General features: G+C 41.3%; 1 protein-coding gene across 1 annotated transcript; it reads left to right on the top strand.

Annotated features, from left to right (window-relative positions):
• Nucleotides 1-5,126: 5,126 nt before the first annotated feature.
• Nucleotides 5,127-19,907, top strand: helb (helicase (DNA) B). Its single transcript, XM_029248956.1, is given in 16 exon segments — nucleotides 5,127-5,861; nucleotides 6,522-6,733; nucleotides 7,866-8,066; nucleotides 8,068-8,208; nucleotides 8,326-8,865; nucleotides 9,210-9,387; nucleotides 11,705-11,846; nucleotides 13,486-13,578; nucleotides 13,580-13,614; nucleotides 14,172-14,271; nucleotides 16,206-16,265; nucleotides 16,518-16,707; nucleotides 17,739-17,824; nucleotides 17,826-17,892; nucleotides 18,851-19,478; nucleotides 19,827-19,907. Coding segments are annotated over 15 exon segments (2,610 nt in total). The 5' UTR covers nucleotides 5,127-5,545; the 3' UTR covers nucleotides 19,100-19,478; nucleotides 19,827-19,907.
• The last annotated feature ends 1,315 nt before the right edge of the window (nucleotides 19,908-21,222 follow it).

Consider the following 21,222-nt stretch of genomic DNA (forward strand, 5'->3'; position numbering starts at 1 on the left):
TGGTGTGATACACTTTCCACTTCCTGATAATAGATCCGATAGTGCTCATTGGGACATCTAAGCACTTTGATTTTTTTTGCACCTTTTATGCATTTCAATCTCTTTACCTCTTACTTCTGTAGTATGCTCTTTAATCTTAATTTTTACAGTGGGTTCACAGTCTGATACATAGGCACAGAGTGATTTTTATATCCAGAAAATGTGACCTTTACTTTAATTGCTCACTGGTAGAAACTAATTATTCAGTTATATTTTTTTGTTTGGGAAAACAGGGGTGCAAAGCTGAAGGGGAAGGTACGCACCCCAGATGGGATGCCAGTCCGCCAGCAGCTATAGGAAGAATATAGAATGCTGCTGCCCGAGATGTGTCTGGCTTGCCAAAGCGTTCCCATGCATCTCCTCTACTTGTCTCTCTGCACTGGCTTCCTATAGCTGCCCGGATCAAATTTAAGACCCTGGTTATAACCTACAAAAGCATCAATAGAACTGCTCCCAGATATCTACAAGACCTGATCATCCGTTACACCCCAACCAGACTGCTACGCTCTTCCACATCTGCCCACTTTTCGGTCCCATACACGAAAGGTAAAGCATGAAGGTTCTCGGTTCTGGTTCAGTTGTGGTGGAATGACCTCCCTCTCTCACTGAGAACTGCTGATCCAATTTAAAAAAGGTCTGAAAACTCACCTCTTCCAGACTCACTTTGCCCATGATCTCTTAGCTTCATGTAAGGTGTAAATGTTCATGCACTATAACTTTAAGATCACACACACACACACATTTTCAGAACCGCTTGTCCCATACAGGGTCACAGGAGCCTACCCAGCAACACAGGGCGTAAGGCCAGAGGGGAAGGGGACACACCCAGGACAGGACACCAGTCCATCACAAGGCACCCCAAGCAGGACTCGAACCCCAGACCCACCAGAGAGCAGGACCCAGTCCAACCCACTGCGCCACCGCGCCCCCCAACTTTAAGATCATGCCCAGATAAACCTTTACACAGCTACTCCTGTAATGTATGTAAATGTATTTAAAAAAAAATTAGTAGGAAGGTGATCAGGAATCGTCGATATTCTGAAAGTTTTATGCAGCTACGTGTATGATGAACCAATGTTCATCATACCAATGTTCATATGGAAAGAAACAAACTGACTGCAATTAAGAATCACATCTGCATCTAAATGTCTCTTTCTGCTAATGTGATGCACACATTGTATTTTCTACGAGATGTATGTTGCTTTGGAGAAAGGCATCTGCTAAATGAATAAATGTAAATGTAAGACAATGGAGAGTCAAAGAGGGAAGATACATGGGAACACTTTTGCAGATCAGACAAATTGGGCAGCAGCGTTCTGTATCAGCTGTAGAGGTATGATGGCAGAAGCCGAAAGGCCAGACAGGAGAGAGTTGCAGTAGTCCAGGTGGGATGTCACCATGACCTGGACAAGTAGTTGTGCAGTGTCTGTTGTTGGACAGAGACAGATCCTGTAGATGTTATGCATGATGTATCTGCAGGACTGGGTTGTGGCTTTGACGTGCTGAGAGAAAGAAAGACTTGAGTCAATCATCACTCCCAGACTCTTAGCTGAGGAGGTAGGCAAAATCTGTGAGTTGTCCAGTTCGACTAAGAGATGGTGACAGGAAGACAGGCCAGCTGGGAGGTGAAGGATCTCTGTTTTGGAGAGGTTGAGTTATAGGTGGCGATCAGACATCTAGGTAGAGATAGAGATGTCTGACAGGCACAAGGAAATTTCTGATGCTTCAGGTAGAAAGGAGAGGAATAGCTGGGTATCATTCGCATAGCAGTGATAGTTGAATCCATGGGAGGTAATGACAGATTAAACCACAGAATTTTGCAGCTAATACTTCATGAATAGGCACTTTATTATGACACTAGTAATATTACTAAAAAAAACATTTTATACTAGAAAGTCAACTTCTTTATAGACCTGGAAACATCCTCCATTCAGTTAAATTAAATACAATTTTTTTTACTAAAAATTACATTTGACAAAATGATGGAATTTTATCAAACAGCAAACTTTTAAGTTTATTTGGCAGCCAGATAGCATCTGATATATAAGCCTATAATAACAGAATGCTGAGATTATAGTATCTTGTATAAAGTCCAAATCCTAGGAAAGTCTCAGTTGTACATTAATAGACACTGTGAATGTTGGATGATGAGATTACTGTTAATTATACATAGGAAGCTCTTGATATGGGAAACAAGGTAGGTTAGATATGGCACCATGTGGAATCTTTTCACAGACTGAGGCGCAGCAGTTCATGCAAAATATAGCTTAAACTTTTTCATGTTTGAAAAGACACAGAGAGAGAACTCAACATTCCAAAATTATTTAAGTACCGAAAATAGCCTATACCATAGCACAGTGCCTAGGTACCAGTACATCAGTGAACTTCCTGGCATGGTTTCAGTTTTTATCTAAATGATATTGTAATACCTTGAGGTATTATTTATTTAATTGTAAATAAGTTGTTGTTACAGTTGTATTTTATTCTGTTCTTTATGTTAATTTTTTCTTTCTTTTGGATCAGAATGGATCACCAGCCCACCAAGGGTGTCTAGTTCCACACACTGTCCAACTTGACAAGTAAAAATTTCTCCATTCATCATTTCTGATGATTAAAATCTTTATTCAATAAATAAATGAATCCTGTAACTGCCATGCCAATAATAAAATCTAAAATAAAACCATTAAAAATCTATAACACCAGCTAATATGAAAACCGCATGACAAAACATTTAAAAGACTAAAAACACCCCAAGGCTTAAAACAATAAATAATTAAAAGGAACTTACCTAGTAACATTCACCGCTCAAGAGGGGCAGTCCCCTGGCCTGTTCCCAGGGTGTTACCGTACACCTTACCTACTGTTTTTGGGTGTTTCCCTTTTCACAACACGTCTCCCCTATTAACATTTTAGTGGAATAGGTGAATGATAAAATACATATGCAGAATTAAAAAAACATGCACCCACACAACAAACTCATCTACACTAAACATAAAATAACAATAAATAAATTGATTAATACAGACACACATAGTCATTCACAGTGACTACTTAAAAGTGCAATAAATTAAAAAAAATGTGCAAATTAAATAAACTGTTCTTTAGCTTAAGGTGTGGTTGAGAGAATGCGTGTGATGTAAGAAGTGTGGGAGCGAGGGGAGACTGTGAGAGGAGCTGTGTGAAAGTTGGAATTGCACTCATGGTCTGTTAGACTGGTTTTTAAAACGGTTCATCATCATTTCACTGGTTGTGGAAGAGACAGCAGTCCATCTTATTGATTAGCACCTTAATAAACCCCAGACCCTTGGGAATTACAATATTGTAACGACCCGTGTGACCATGAATTTGAGGGTGCTAGTGTGCCCCCTTCCTTTCGGGGGTTCTCGGACTAACAGCATTATTTTCCTGTGCGCTGGTGTTCTAATAACGTTCGTTATAAGAGTAAAACTGTGTGTGCGTTCTCCATCTAACCCCGGAGCACTGCACACCATGTTATGGTATGTCTCGTTTCATCAACTGAGCGAAAAGTTGAGTTTTTAAATATGCTATATTTCATGGAAATCAACTGAGAACTGTCCAAGATAGACTTTTTAAGAGAGACGTTGAGTGCATCCAAAGACTTGTTTTTTTTTGTTTACAAGCGTGAATCATTTTTCCAATATGGCGGATGACGTTTGCGTGCGGCGCATACCTAATCATTGTGTGAAGCCTGTCCATCTGTATCTATGGTAGCGCATCTCCTGTTGCGGAAATGACGTTTGTCGTAAAACGCACGGCTAAGGGAGTGTGTGTACGGCACACTTTCAAAATGTTGGCGCAAAGGAAAGCGCAGCCTGCACAGGCAGAGACTGTTGTCAGCTATATTTTGCCGCGGTGAGAGGATGAAGACGAGGATGAAGAGGAAGAGGAGTCCGGGACGGAGCAGGACGAGCCAGAATTTCTGGATATGCAGGAGATGGCGAGCGTGTCTGCGGGAGGCTTCCACTCCGGGGTGTTGCCCCTAGGCTAGCGCGGACAAGCCAGGTGTGGGTGAACACCTCCGCTCCGTATGTTTCTGTGGTGTGGGAAAACGCGGAGCGCCACTTTCCTCTTCACATTACCGCGGACAGAGCGTTATACGATACGGTATTATTCCTTATTCCTCAGTTAACGGTTGTCACTGTGCTCACGCGGTGCGCCGCTCCGCTGCCGGAGCAATTCCCAGTGTCAGTCAGTGTGTGACTCGACGTGGCGGAACTGGCTCTTCGGCTCACCCACACAGTGACGTGAACTGTGACCTAATCAACTAACGTGTACAAGTTCCACTTGTCCCGAGCGGGGTTACAGCGAGCCGGAGTCTATCTCGGTAACACACAGGCAGGGCGCAGGGCCGAAGGGGGAGGGGACACACCCACCCAGGACGGGATACCAGTCGTCCATCTCAACGCAGGGTTCGAACCCCAAACCCGCTGCGCCACCGCACCCCCCTCACTCACTGTGAACTTGAACGTCAGCCAATTATCAATCAAGTACAAAGCAATCAATGAATCTGTAATCTTTGTTTTATTTACGGGCGAAGTTCTGTAAGGATCTCGGATACAGCTAATAGTAATAATATTTTCGTGAAGTGCATTCAGACTTTGCTTTTAAATTAAAATGAATGAAAACACAAATATTTTGTGTCCCCACACCCTGATTTTCCCCTTGTTAAATATATCATCCCTTAAACATCTGCAACATTCACGTGCATTTTCTTTGGTTTCCTACTGTTCACCTTCGTTCTTTAACAACACCCAACAATCTGTGAACAAAGTGGAAGTGAGTTGAATTTTGGTCCCATGCTCCTGTTTTGTTTGGGTGCACTTTACTGTCATTGGTGACCTTGGCAGGTAAACAGGTTGTGAATTTAGCTTAGCATATATGAATATTTATTTATTTATGTTTCTGTTGTATATTTTGCGAATACAATTTGTATATATACTGTGTTTTAACGTAACTTATGACATATTCTCAATACCGCATTTTCTGGAGCTGCACTAAAGATTTTCAGTCTTCTCTACATGTTATGTTGGCGATGATGTGACAATCAAGCTTGATTTGATTTGAAGTGAAGAAAATGTAACAAATACACCTGGAAAATGTTTGTATTTCCATAAATTTGTAGCTCAGCTGCTCATAACATGAGGAGCCCATGTTTACCCTGTAAAAATGTGTAATAAAATATACATCTTATTAAAAGTAAGGGATGTGGAGGGACAGGCACAGTATTAACAAACCATGCAATCTTACCATTTGGAATGAAATACCTAATGCTTCTAATCTAAGTTGTCAAAATGGACCCCGCAAGAAAGATTTGGTGCTGGATGCATTTCTCCCCAACCTCCACATCAGCCAGATTAAATATAGGGCATTGTGGCACTGCTGTTGATGTTACACATACTGTAAAGTGTTACTGTGGTTTTCTTTCTCTGTAGTGAACTTTTTCAATGTGAAGTCTGGAAAAGAGTGCAAGGCAGAGGGAGTGTTTATGCTTCTGGATCCATGGTGGGAGGTTACCGGCACTGGGCGGTTCTGCAGAAACGGGCTAGTGCTTCAGGGCCCGCTCTTCTACAGGCTACGAACTGACCGTGGAGAGATGGGCCACGCCCTCGTGGCCCTGTTCCTGAAAGCTTGCACCGTGCATTCACATCATGTCGGTATGTTTATGGAGTGGCTCCGGCGGGGGAGAGACGTGGGCTTTGCAAACTTGCTGCAGCTTTTGGATGAATTCTGGGAAGAAAAGAAAGAGTGTACCACATGTGAAGAGGAGATGAATCCAATAAAGAGTCATATCTTTAACTCTGGTAAGTGATTGCAGTTTGTTTTACAAGCCCCACACTTATGGGTTTAGAATTGAGGTCTAAGCTGATCTGTGATGAGTTTGCCTGTACTTTCCCATCTGTGTGAATTTATCCCTTTTCTCCAGTATTCCATATGTGCTGGGCAATTGGTTTGGTGTGTTATGGTTGTTTTCAAATATCAGTTAATTCATTTATAAAGGAAGTCTTGTGTTTTGAAGTTTTTTCATTTATCCATTATCTCTAACTCCTTGTCCGGTGCAGGGTCTTGGTGGTCCAGAGCCTGTCTGTGGGCCAGGGTACACACACTCATTTACTTAGATACATGCAGTAGTAGTAATTTAGTCCATAATCCACCTGGGACAGTTGAAGCACTCAGAGGATACCCACATGAACACAGGGAAAAGGTACAAAGTCCACTCAGACTGGCAAATTTGAAATCATGTTTGAGCCCAAAGTTCAGGAGCAGTGAGCCACCATTGCTACTTGCTCCATCATCGTGCTTCCATTATGTGCAATGTTTAAAATTTATTGCTGTAATTGGCCTGTGAAAGTTTATGTGGGTGGTACCTCGGTTTCTCCTGTGATTCATTAATGTGGTATGACTGTGATGCAGGAATGTTGGGAAGTCCACTCGTTGAAGGGATGCCACCTACTGTTCTCTAGTTGCAGGGAAACGAATGCTTGCGGCAGCTTCGTATCCTCTGGTGGTAAAGTACCTCCCCACCCTGCTGCCCCAGCATTTCCTGGAACTTGTCCAAAGAGGAAGAGAGCCAATCAGCCACAAACACCAGGACAAGCCCCAGGAGTCCCTCTCTTTACTGAGCAGCCTAGAAGACATGATCCACACAGATGTGTGGAAGCTAGGTTTCAACTCTGTAAGTACAATAGTACGATATAAGTAACACCGTGGTGGACATAGTATCCCTGATATGGATCCTTTGGACCTAAAGGGAAAAAAAAGCTGCTACTAGGAAGGTTATTGGAAATCGATGATATTCTGGTAGCTTTATGCAGCTACTCGTGTGATGAACATTGGTTCATATGGTGAAGAAAACAAACTAACTATTTAAGAATCATATGTCTGCAGCTATGTCTCTTTCTCCTAATGTGATGCACAAATTGTATTTTCTATGAGATGTACGTCGCTTTGGAGAAAAGCGTCTGCTAAATGAATAAATGTAACTAAAGGAATAACTAGTTTTTTCTCTGAAAGTCAGAATGAAAAATACCGAGTGCATTTTGTACATGGATTATAAAGAAGGCTTAGCGAGTAGTTTTTCTTTGGAGCTTTCACAGTTATGCTTTTGTGTCTAACCCATTTCCACTGTGTAGATAAGTTCTTTGTGTTTGAGTTGCCATGCTGTTAAGGAAAATTTGGTGACATCCAAGTTAGTCTTAGTGTGCTATTCTGAGAGAGGATCTTTCCTTATGTTGCAAGTCAGAAATGTAAAAATGTGCACTTTTTTGGAAATCTCAAATGTGGACATCAAGGTGCCACCTCACAGCACCTGGGCTGTTCAGCTATGGGTTCAAATACAGCTCAGTCTGTGTAGACTTTGCATATTCTCCCTGTGATGCTGTGGGTTTTCTCCGGGTGCTTCAGTTTCCTCCCGCAGTCCAGAGACATATGTTTCAGGCTTATTGGTGACTCTAAATTGCCTGTAGTATGTGCTTGTGTGGCTGCCCGGCAATAGGCTGACATCCTGTCCATGACTTACCCCTCCTAGCTGAATGATTCCGGTGTAGGCTCCAGACCACGGAGTACAGGAGAAGTGGTTAATGACAGTGACTCATTTGAAATGTACTTAGTTTCTCAAATGTTGTAGAATATGGCTAAATAATACATTGAAAGGGCAGACATAGTTTTATGAACAAGTGATAAACCAGTATTTGAAAAGCCACCAATATTTCAGTGCTGACCTTGCGATATTTGGGCAGCGGGATAATTTTCCTGAAGGCTACAACTCTTAAACTTTAGTCAGTCTAGAATTTATTTCATGTTTTTAGGTGTATGACAATTTGAAGAAAATCTGTCGTGGCTCTGGCAGCACCTATGAGGAACTGTCAAAACTGAAAGACAAAATGCCAGATGTTGACTTTTGGAATGCGATTTTGTTTCTCAAGCAGCAGGGTGTGGTGGTGCAAGAGAAACAGCGTGTAGCCCTGAAGAATTTGTATACTTATGAGACTGACATTGCCAATTGTCTGTAACCATCTCATGACAGTGGATCCCTGGCATATCAACTTGGATGTAAAGGAAGTTCTTCGTAAAGCCCAGGAGGAGAGAGCAAAGCACAAAGCAAAGGATTGTTATGATGCAGATGAAGGTGTTTCAGCTCTTGGCAGCCTTGTATAGCAGTGTTCTCTTGAGGGACAGGCGTTGCATGTTGAGACTATCAATGGTCAAGATGTAGTTCTCATCCCCACAGCAGATAACCAAGTGGATGGTGGGCTTGTTAATGACCAGAGAATGGGTAACTCCATCCACATGGAGACAACTCAGTTGGAGTCTTGCGCCACATGTGGGGTTCCTGTCTCCACCCACCATGAAATGAGCGCCTCCCAGCCAAGTCCTCCTTTTTCCTGTAAGAATCCTGATGCTGACCGTGAAGAGACAAGGAATGGTGCCACCTCCTCAGAGTCATGCCCTGCTGAGGTGGAGTTGGATCCAGACCAAGTGCAGGCTGCAGAGATGATCTGTGCCAATCCTGTGACTGTCATTAGTGGGAAGGGCGGATGTGGAAAGACCACAGTGGTCAGCTTGATTTTCCGGGCAGCCATGGAGATGGAGATCTCTGTAAGGACTGAGGTGGAGAATGCCTGCAGGGACTTTCAGAATGACACTGGTGGGTCACAGGAGTGGGATGTTCCGGTGAGTGTTCCATACCAGGGCCAAAATGGAAAGGAAGACAATGAGAAGATTGAAATTCTGCTCACTGCACCCACTGGCTGAGCAGCAGCCCTGCTAACCAGAAGGACCAACTTTAAAGCGTTCACTTTACACCAGGTGGGGCCCATACAGGTTTTTTTGGTTACTATTTCAGTCATATACTTGGTGCGCTTGCACAGGTTCTGCGTGTATTCTTGCCCTTTCACCAACGAAGGAAGGGAAGTCGACTTGTTGCTGTTGTGGAATGTAGACCTGGAATGTAACAAGCTGTAATCCGCCCCCCATTTGTTTATAGTTCAGTGTCTTCGTTACTATGTAGTTCATCAGTGATTGCAGTCTGTAGCATGAGGCTTTTGCACAGCTTTTAGTTTGATTCAGTTTAGATTGTCATTGTTTTCTCTTTAAATTACAGCTTTGGGATTTACACGTTGCTTGAATTTGGGTTCTGTTTACCTTGCCAGGTGCTCTGGAGTTTCATGAAAGCTGAGAAAGATGAACACGGTGCACCTAAGAATTGGAAGTTCTCCTCAGTAAGGGTGTTTGTGGTGGATGAGGGCAGCCTGGTGTCTGTGCAGATCCTCAACTCCATCCTTTCTATGCTGACAAAGTTTTCCCAGCTCCAGAAGTTCATCATCTTGGGTGAGTTTCCAAATGGAGGATGTGCACTGAGAAACTGCAAACACTGTTTCAGCACCTGTCATATACAGGCAGTCCCCGAGTTATGAACGAGTTCTGTGTCCTCAGTCTGTCTTTAAGTCGGATTTTTACTAAGTCAGAACAGTTGGGTATGGTGGGTATCTAACATCAGTTTGTCAGATGTTTGTCTTAAGTATATCGTGTACCTTTCTATGCATAAAAAACATTTAAGAAACACTTCTGGATATACTAAAACATTTTTAATGTAACAATATAGTAATATTAATAATACTATGTAATGTTAATAATGAGGGGTGCGGTGGCGCAGTGGGTTGGACCACGGTCCTGCTCTCCAGTGGGTCTGGGGTTCGAGTCCCGCTTGGGGTGCCTTGCGACGGACTGGCGTCCCGTCCTGGGTGTGTCCCCTCCCCCTCCGGCCTTACTCCCTGTGTTTCCGGGTAGGCTCCGGTTCCCCGTGACCCCGTATGGGACAAGCGGTTCTGAAAGTGTGTGTGTGTGTGTGTGTGTTAATAATGATTTATTAATTTATGATGTAATTGTTTTTCTTGCCTTATGCCTGTGTTAAAGCGCTCTGTGTCACTGCGTGAGAAGAGTGCTCAAAAATAAATTGAATTGAATAATTATTGATGATGATAAATGTAACTGCGGTATTTATAATAGAGAGACTTAGAAAGAGATGATGATAATAAATGTTACTATTGTCATGATGTCCAGAGGACATGGAGGAGGCTGGACCCAAGTGCAGGATCGTTCCTTTAGAATCAAAGGACTAGACTAGTTCTCGTAGTCGGGGACGGGCAAATGGTCGGTCGGTCGGTGAACTAAACAAAGCTGAGGATCCAAAATAGTGGTCGAGGGACAAGGAGGGTGGTCGTTATCGAAGTGACGTGGAATGGGACTGGGGAACGATGAGGGATAGGATTTGGAAGAGCTTGGTAGGTTTTAAAATACAGAGGGGATGGTTGTCTAGAGTGAGATTCCACAACTGGGAAGAGGTTGAGAAGTGTCTTTTATAGGTGAGTGCTCCGACTAAAGCGACTGGTTGAGGTGAGGGATGTGGTTGTGACAACTACAGTACTTTTAATGGAGAGAGAGCGAGAAAGTGTGTATGTGTGCACGTGCAAAACATTGAAGAAACTTTGTTTGCTTTTCCGTTTGTTTGTTGGCATGTTTTCCAGTCGCTTTATTATTTCCACATTAGTTTTAATCGGGATCGTTTTCCTTTTCTTGAATGCATCACCATCACTTGCTTCACATTTACGCTTTGGTGCTAACAAAAATGTTAAAGCCACGTACAGTAACACACTAGTCACTGTTAACAGTCACGTGTTCCAGCTGAAAAGAAGGAAGTCTTTGTCCTACCGCAGGCTCACAAGCCAACAAACAGCTGTAGATGCACAATGTTTTGATGCGCATCAAAGTAGCACCTCTTTGTTATTATGAATCATTGTATGTAACTGGAATTTTTTTAATGTAATAGGCTTAATTATGAAGCTTTTATTTTATTTGTTAGTTAAGGGTGACAAATTAACTTCTGGTCAGTAAGGGGGTGGTTTGTAACTACGGGTTGTACGTAAGTCAAACATTCGTAACCTGGAGACTGCCTGTACAAACTGTACACAGGTCCATTCTCTTACTTCATCCGGATGGGTTATTCTCCAAGTGAATTTAGCTCGTCCAGGTGGAGATAAGTAGTCATGCTCAGTTGCTGTGCTCTTCTGACGCTCTTTAAAAAAAACTGGTCAGTAGTGGCTTTGTTACAAGCTGGACTCTCAAGTTCAATTCAGTTTATCTTTATGGATTGCTCTTTTCACACAGTTGAGAAGAAGGATGTGTAGAAAGTTGGGAAAAGTGTCTTATTGTGTGGAAATGTTACTAAAAAGTCCTGTACTACAAACCCATAAAAACAAAAAGGTGATTAATGTTGTTAGAACAGAAAAACAAAGGGATAGAACATAAATTCTCTATGAATGTCTTGATGTCACCATTGCAGTGGCAGTTCAGTCAAAATTACGGTCCAGTTTATCATTTTCCTGCATTGGAGATCAGTGGGGGTGTTCCCTCCCCCCTGCACAGCAATGGTGTCACCTACCATGTAAACACAGTTCATGTCAGGCCCAATGACCACAAAAAGGGTTCCTCTCATGCAAATCCTAGCATTGTTAATGATAATTTTAACAAAAACATAATCAAATACTTTTGTTTTGGCTTTTTTGACTTACCTTCAGGCAGTTAAACATTTGCAAAGTGAACATGATGAGGTTTGATTCTGTGAATGATAAGTAATTTCTTTCTACAGGAGATGTGAGGCAGCTGCCCAGCATTGAGCCAGGGAACACATTGTCTGACATGTTCAACTGCCTTCTACAAGTTCGCTGGGCCATAGAAATGAAAATGAACCATCGTTCAGAGTCAGAGCTGATAATCTGAAATGCTGGGAAGTATGTTTTTTTTCTTTTCCTTTTCCTTAAATATTTTTGCTGTTGTAAGACACTTTGCCAATTGTCACCAATCCTCAGTGTGAAGATTATGTAGCATTGTTATGCTGCCTCCTAAGTATCAGAAAACAACTAGGACTGGAAGTCTTCATTACTTACCTTTTTTATAACCCTAAAGTCAAATTCACATCTAACTCACAATCAATAAAAGCTTCATATTGTAATCCCCCCCCCCCCCCCCACACACACACACACACACTGTCTGAACCGCTTGTCCCATATGGGGTCGCGGGGAGCCGGAGCCTAACCCGGCAACACAGGGCGTAAGGCTGGAGGGGGAGGGAATACACCCAGGACAGAACACCAGTCCATCGCAAGGTACCCCAAGCGGGACTCGAACCCCAGACCCACCGGAGAGCAGGACCTGGACCAACCCACTGCGCCCCCCCCCATGTTGTAATCCCTTAGATTTATTTATTGGTTTGATTCTGTAAAAAAAAAAATACAGCTATAAATAAAATTGTTAAAATATAGAAAATATTGTAGGCACTTTTAAAATGATTCAAAATAGAAATGTCTCCTTAAACTCTTATTCACTACCAGCTGTTGAGTTGATAAATATTTGTACACCACATACATTTGCTCAGCTGCAGATTGTAATTTTACAAGTGAAGAAAATTAAAATGTCCATTTGCTTTTTTTTTATATTTTTAATTGGGATAATGTGCACACTCACCCAATGTCTTATCAGATGCTGTCACACTTTTTGGTGAACATTATGAAGCCTTTTGTGAGGTTTTTTTTTTTTTTTTTTGGTATGTTCAACATTCCAGCTACCTAAACAGTTCTGGCAAAATGGCAAGTTGCATGTAGATATTTTGGCACGTGATCTCCTACCCTCTCCCAAAGCTGAAGTTAATGTATTTCACTCTTCAACATGACAGCGATTCAAAATGCATGCCCAACTAAATCGGCAAACATCTAAAAGAGTAGATCAATGTCCCGGAATGACCCAGTAGTGCCCAGACTTCAGCCCTACAGAAAATCTGTAGACTGAGCTAAAGAGGGCTGTGCACAGGAGGTGGCAATTTTTCTAAATTTGAACTCTTCTGCAATGAAGGGGAATAGAATTGGAAAGTCCAGGTGTGGCTAGTTCATGACCCTGTTTTAACACTTTCTGTTATAGACAAAAGCAAAAGATGCTTTATGAAGAATTCGGTAAAAGCATATGGACACGTGCACAAATAAGGCATTGAATGTTTATTTTTAGTAATTTTTCCTAAAATTGATCTATTTATTTTCTCTCACTGTTTATGGTATCGTATTTAAGGTGGTTACAATATGTTAAGATGACAAAAGGTCTTGCATGATTTTAGTTTGAGCCTTTATGTAGAATATTTCAAATTTTAGTAAAAATATGTAGTCTTTGTTCACTGTACATTGGTGTGTTTTTTTAAACTTTTCCATATTGTCATGTAAGTGCTGCACAATGGAAGCTTGTTAGATCTTCCCGTCATGACTTGTTACAGTTGAAAAGCAAGCTGTAAAACACACATTCCGCCACAGTGAGGCTGCCTAACCTAACTTTATAAGCATGTGTCAGCTGTAGGCTAATGGTCGCTTGTGTACCCTGTGCTTCCAGAATCTCCGACATGGGCAGTTGCCGGCAGTACCGGCCTTTAGACTTTGACGCCATCATGGACCTGAACGCTCCGTTCACAATTCCCACTCCTGATGAGGTTCATCCTGGTCCTTCTCAAACACACAGATTGTGAGTTCACTGCTTTGCCAACACAATGTGCTGATCACGTATATTGTTTAACACTCTCTTCTCATTCTCAAGGTCTAAATTCTGCTGTAGCTCCTGTGTCAGCACTCTCACAATGCTGATGAAAGGTGGCAGCAAGGTTGTCACAAATGTGATTAGACTTACTGTTTGTATGAAGCTCCATCCTGTGGATACATCCTTACTGTTTGTCAACTTATTGTTCAAACAGAGCTATCTTCATGTCTTTAGATGCTTTTATCTATAAAACCTCTGCTTTTACTTTTAATAACACTGATTTTGCTTTGGCAAAATTTTTAGTTTTCCTGTGGTGCCCAAAACACTACAGTGTTGGATATGCAAACCAGTACCTTTGGGACCCAAATTCTTTCAGTTGAACTAAAGCAGTAACTTGTGCAGATGCAGGGCAAGGTGCTCATAGTTAACCAGGTCTATAAACATCTCATCTCATTTAAAGACTGTGCTTCACCCTCAGAAGCAAGCACTGGGCTCATGTGGTTTTGGAAAAAGAAAGGTGACCATAAACCACTCTTACTTCACAGCACCCTATTTCGATGAGCTACAGGAGGCTGTTACCATGCTGTTGAAGACTGGCCCAGGACTGGAGAGTGACAAGACTTCACAATTCATTGCGTTCAGAAGGTAGCTCTGCTGCGTTTTATAAAATCTTAAAGTAGAATTATGTTTATGCTACACTGTGGTTTTCAAAAATAACTCACACACACATTTTCTGAATCGCTTGTCCCATACGGGGTCGCGGGGAACCGGAGCTTACTCGGCAACTCAGGGCGTAAGGCCGGAGGGGGAGGGCACACACCCAGGACGGGACGCCAGTCCGCCGCAAGGCACCCCGAGCAAAACTCGAACCCCAGGCCCACCATAGAGGAGGACCCAGTCGAACCCACTGCGCCCCCCCTCAAAAATAACTCATGCCTGCTTATTTTGTTTGCATGTTCTGTGCATAAAGAATTTGGTTTCAGCTGTGCTCTTAATTTTGCTGAACTGACTTCTTAGCTGAATGTCGTTAAAATGTTATACTGAATGCTTTAATTGATGCCGTGTGTGTGTGTGAGAGAGAAATTCCACCCCCCCCCCCCCCCTTTTTTTTTTTTTTTTTTTTTTTTTTGCAAGGCATGTAATGGATAAAATCAGAATATTTTGGTTGTTACACTGGCTCCTCACCTTGCAAGCATAATTGGGACCGGAAGTCACAGAATTTAATAACTGTAGAATGGCTAAATCTTTTATCCTTTAGCAAAATCAAAATTAAAACAAATGTAAAATACATGAAATAATGTTTAAGAATGTCCTGCTTCAATCCCAGTTTTTGACAGGTTTACCTGCTCAACGTTCATCTTTTGGCTGCTTTTGACTTTAATATTTACACAACTAATAAATGAAATGTGATTTTAAAACTTTTTCTCTCTGCTTAAATTTTAAACTGTAGAGTTCATCTGAGACTTCTTGAATAATTGCTTTTTTTGCCTGCCACCGATAAAGTGCAAATTTGCAGTGGCTGGATTACAAAGTAGTCCTCAATTTATGATGGGCTTCCATTCTTAAGACCTTGCAAGTTTACTTTTGTAACATGCTACAGTGTATAAGGGCTTTGTGGTAGTGGTATATTTTCATACTGCTGAGTCCACTTTTGTTTCTGAATCTGTTTTCTATTGCTTTTTATTTCCTGCACCACTGGAATACTCCATTTTTCACTTGATAGCCATTTTTGAAAAAGTAACTTGAATGTAAATGAAACATTTTTATAAATCAAATGCAGTCGCTAATAGACACACTGACTGAGTCAGTAAGAAAAATGGTGCTGTGTGGCCAGCTGGTGTTATGGAACAGGAGATGGAATTATTTGTCAGACATTACAACCAAACATATGGAAGTGAAAATAATATAAGGTTACGGCAGTTGTAAGTTGCATGTGTAAGCCAAGTCAAGGACTACCGGTTATAACTCTCTGAGGTCTTTTGGCGACCTTAACGAGTGGCTTCCTCATGGATGTTTAGTTCTAGAAAGAAATGACAATTCTGTGTTCTCAATTTCTTTGATATTCATTCTGTAAGAAATGTAAAATTACATTTTATATGTATTGTACTCTAATTTACCAAATTTTTATTTTGCTGTGACTAATTTATTCTGTTTTAGGAGTGATAAAATGAACATTTAACTGCTTCTAAAATATTTCCAACCGTTCTCGTTAACACAGACTTTGTTTTCTACTGTTTATATTGTTCTCTAATACCTGTATTTCAGCTTGGTCTGAATCATATGGTTAAAGTTAAATTTGCTTCATTACTAAGCTCATCTGCAACAAAATTCACTAAATACAGAAATCCAGGTGCTTTGAGGGGGGAAAAAGCATTAGATGCATACTGAAATTTGACATCAATTATGACTTGCAGACACACAAAATATTTTAAGCATAATAAACAAAATTAAAGAACATGGGATTGCGTATTTTGTAGCTTTTCAAATCTTCCTGTCTAATATTAGGCTGTTAAAATGGGGAAAAAATTTTAAACATGACAAATGAACTTTTTCAGTTAACACAGGATATTATATTGCAGGAATGACTGTCAATTGATCAATGACCTTTGTTGTCAGCACTATTCACATCATACCACCAGGTGAGTGACGTTTCCATTTATAGCGTTATGGGTCATTTTAAATGGTTTTTAATGGAAAACGCTTTTGGCACCCTTCCAGTAACTTTGGCTCCCTAAGCAACTGCTTATACCATTTATATTGTAGCAGGAGGGAGACATATTACAGGAAGCAAGCTGCTTGCAGGCAAGCACAGCAAGCCATACGGTAATACCAGCTTACACCTGTGTTTATGGGGCACGTTGTTTAGCAACATTTTCTAAAATGTTTTTTAGGAACCACAAAAAAAAACTGGTGTTTCAGCTCAGTGACAAAGTGTGCTGCACGAGGAATGGCTATGTCTCTGACCGAAAGGAAGAGAGAGACCTGGGCCAGTTGAGTGGCAAGGAGGATGACGTCGAGGAAAAAAGCGAGAAGAATGACAAGCAGCGGCTCTGCAACAGAGAAATTTTTTTCATCACGAATGTGAGTTCTGGCCTCATTTTTGCAATTATAGCTCACTGTGCCTGAGGCCCGCAGTGTCACATCTGGGAGAAACTGCTGGATTTGTCCGATTTTGGGGAACAAATTTGTTCAGTCAGGTGGTGGATTGCTCAGATGGAGTGAAAACTCAAACATGACTCCACCCACATATATTATAGGAGTTGACATTTCACATGCTGGGTGCAGTTTCACAGGTTTCCCTGTTTATTATCTACCTCATCGTAAAGTGCATTGCTGATAACTGTTATTTTGTAGTATATTTATTAGTGTTTATTCACTTGGCGGTTTGCTTTTTGTCTCCACTATTTTAGTTTTATACGCTTTAATTTTGTCTCCTGCAAACGTCTTTTCTGTGATGCTTTTAAAATGCTTCAGCTGTAATCTTATGAATACTCTTGGACTTTGTCTTCAGGATAGGGTACTATATAAGATTGAACTCAGTTTTATTTTTGTCAATAACAATAATAGAAGTAGAAATAGACCCTTTAAGTGTGGGGTCAAATTTGTTGCTTTTGCGCCCTGTTATCGCATCATTCTATTGACCTGCTAGTTATTCCGTGCATACTGTAACCAGTTGTTGGACTTAGTTATGTTAACTCCGTGTATGCAGATATTATTTATGTTCTTCGTAAGCAGAAATGGGAATGTTCTGCCAGCTTATTTTAGGCTATTATGCAAAGCTTTTTACATAGATGACTATTAATTCTGTTTCCTTTCAAGTATGAACTTATTACATTTTATTGCTGTGTACCATCTGGCGGTGAAGCAGGGACTACAGCACAGATTATATGATTGATTATAACACTTGCCTGTTTTATTTGACCACCTGTGCATGTCACAAATCCAGCCTGGGCTTGTTGCCAATTTAGGGTATTACCACTGCCCTCGGATTGTGACTGGATGTAAATCCAGTGGAAGGGCTTCGGCAACCAGTTATGGTGGTGGTTCTTCCTGCTGACTGATCACCTCACCTATCACTGAGCAATTCTACACTTTGCATCCTTTCTTTTCAGGACATGACTGTGGTCCAAGGGGGTCCGCGGCAAGCTGTACAGCGGTACTTGACTCTGAATGACCAGATGGGGCATGAAATAACTGTGCTTCAAGGAGCTTCAGAAGGAGTGCCAGTTGCAGCATGCCTGGGCCAGAACCATCCATACCTTCCAGGTGAGTACCCCATGTGATGTCATGCTGGGCCAGAACTATCTGGTGTTTTGAATACGTGAACTTGAATTATGGTATTCTGTCATGGATTGTAGCCATTCGCTGCATCCTCATGCTCAGGTCTCTTTTTTTGTACCTGTTTTCTTGCATTTTTCCTCTTCCCTCTTTTGTTCTAAGTTGGTGTATGGAACAGCTGTGAGAACTCTTGTACTTGAAGCAATTAGAAAAGCGTTATGGCACTAGACCTAGCATACAGCACTTCATATTTCAAGAACAGCATTGTGGTTAGAGCCGCCGCCTTTGAATCCAAAGGTTGCAGGTTGGAATCAACCTACTACTGTAGTCCCCCCTGGGCCCTATATTGCTCCAGTAAAAATTACCCAAAGGTATAAATGGGCAAATAATTGTAGGTTGTTTTAGTTGCTTAGGAGAAAAGGATCAGCTAAATAAATAAATACATGTAAATGTAAGACTTTGTGCCATATTTGACTGCCATGCTGACAAGTGATCCTTCGTATAAAAAAAACCATTTTAAACATTTTTAATACATTATGATGTTTGTATTCTGCTGATTGTCTAGTTGCGTGATTATTTTAATGGCTTTCCACACTTGGCTACAAAATGTGCTCAGTGACGTTTGGGAGTTGATTCTTTCTCTGAAGTGGCTTAAAGTTTTACTCATTTATACAACAGGGTGTTATATTGAAGGAATACTTTGCTAATGGGTACAAATCTGTCTCCTAAATGATTAGCAAAAAAAATTGACTTAAATTGTCTAATTAATGAAGGATATGGTCATTGTGTTTCTTATGCAACACTGGGGGCCTTCAGTTTCTAACTATAAAGGGGTGGGCACTTATATGGTAGCATTAATTCACATTGGAATTGGGGTACAATGTTCTGCAACACATACTCTGCCCCCCATCACTTTAAGCTCCCTGTCCTTTTCCCATTGCAACAGGGTTCAGAGGCAGAAACCATTGTGTATGTCCTGGGCAATGAGGCAGGGCAGAACTGGAGGCACGTGTACACAGCTGTAACAAGGGGGCAGAAGCGAGTGTATGTGGTGGCCCGCAAGGATGGCCTGAAAAAAGCCATAGAGAACCGAGATGTGAAGCGTAAAACCTGGCTAGGGGCACTGCTGAAGATGGCCATCGCCAAGAGGAGAGCAGAGGCCACAGAACAGACCACACACACCTTCCAAATCTGACATTGCTCAACATGGCTTGTTCACCCCAGGCAGGGGGGCAGTCTCAGGCTTCAGGTCTTCTCAGTGTACACCTTCACCGTCCAGTCAGTGCAGTCCAAGGGTCAGACAGACTTCTTCCACACCGTGTGCAACCCAAACCCCAAAGAATGACAACTATGGAATGGAATTTGAAACCAGCCACTTCACCACAACTTTACATAGTGACGATGGGTATGCAAAGCACCATGAGAATGACATGGATGTGGAACTTTCTGGCTACAGTCACGGGAATGTCATTAAAAATCTTTTTGAAACTGAAGAGAATGTACTGGGAAGTCCAGAGGATGGCAAGCATCTAAGCACTAATGATCACTGTACCACTCCATCCAAACGTCTCCAGGTAAGACCATGTTTACTTACTAATATCTGTATATGAGATAATGCACAGTTAATGACGTTTTTCACTTTTAAAAAAAAAAAAAAATGCTATTATGACCAAAGAATAGAAAATTTTATGTGATGCAAGATGTCCTGTCTGTTGTGCATTATCATACCATACGACAGTAACTCAATAGCTGGAATTTCATATTAAATTAGTGTGGTTAAGAGGACACTAATTTTACAGACTTTATTTCTTTGTTCCCTCAGACAATACAGTACAATTTTGTACATTATTCCTCCCTTCCAGTGATAAGCTTTTTAATTGTGGGAACAGAGAACAAGCACCTTTCCCTCTCTTCATATTTAGAATGACACCATGGATCCTGAAAAGAGCTCAGCACATCTGAAGAAGCTGCGCTTTCAAGGGCGACGCCTATTCCACAGTTCTACTGCGCAGAAATGAAACTCGCTGGACCTGGCCATGTGCATGGCCCCTCCCCTTCCCTACAGCTTCCACAAGGAAAGATGCCTCTGCCGAAGTGTATGGATTCGATTTGATTCAATTTATTTTTATAGAGCGCTCTTCTCACACAGTGACACAGAGCGCTTGAACGCAGGCATAAGGCAAAGAAACAAGTTCAACAATGTTGTTGCTTCTGCTTAGCAGGATGATGCCAGTATCAACATTTGGAAGGAATTTTTGCGCAGTTGACTAATTAATTAAAAATTAGATCAGAAAGTTTTACTTTTTTTAAAAAAAACACTATGGCTTAGTATTTCATATAGAATTACATATTTCGTATGTTGCTCTGTGTAAAACGCTACCCAAAGATGAATATTTTGTGAGACACATTGTGGTGACCACCTATATTCCATTATATGGAGTCACTTATCCAAACTTTAAGAATGTGTTGCACTCATTGCGGTGTAAGGAATCCACTTGTGGTTATCCAGATGTTTTGGTCTATTATCGTACCGTTTTCTGAACTGCCCACATAACGGATACGGCTGATGCCTTGTAACCTAAAGGTCATTTGTTTTAATCCCACTATTGCCGGAGATCCCTCAAACAGCATTTATTCTGAACTGCTCTGGTAAAAAAAAAAAATATTTCAGTTCTGTAAATGGGTAAACAATAAGCCGGTTTCCTCGTTCGCCCAATGGAAGCATAAAAGTTCTAGGTGCTGGCAAAATCTGAAAAGTTACAAAGAACTGATTTGTAATTTGAGTAAAATGTGAAGTATTGAACATGGTGAAAAAGAAGCTGTGAGGATAATGTGCAAAGTTCATTCTGTTGCATTCCCATTTAAATTGTCTGACAGTTGGTCCAGTGCACGGTTGTTGTAGTGGGCTGGAGCCTGTCCTGGACTCAGTGCCTGGCAGGGTGCACTTTGGATGGAATACCAGTCCATCGCTAGGTAGCCACACAATATGGACAATCTAGAGTCACCAACACGCGTAACTATGCAAACCCCATTCACGCACATAGAAGCATACGTCCAGTAAGATTAGACACCGGGCTCTAGGTGTAATTTACTTACCATGAGCAAACACTCAAGAAAACGCAACAATGACCACGCTGTATATCGTTTATTGTCTGTTTTAATCCATACAAAGGTTTACAGCTGTGGAATTTCCAAAGTTATACATAGATGATATCATGCTACCAAAGTATTAAATTTGTACAAAAATACTTTACAGTTTATAATACTTGTTATAAATAAAAATACAGTATTTCAGGGACTTATGTAACATTTTTAAAC

Source organism: Scleropages formosus, chromosome 24 (assembly GCF_900964775.1).
Source record: "Scleropages formosus chromosome 24, fSclFor1.1, whole genome shotgun sequence".
In the NCBI taxonomy this organism is placed as follows: Eukaryota; Metazoa; Chordata; class Actinopteri; order Osteoglossiformes; family Osteoglossidae; genus Scleropages; species Scleropages formosus.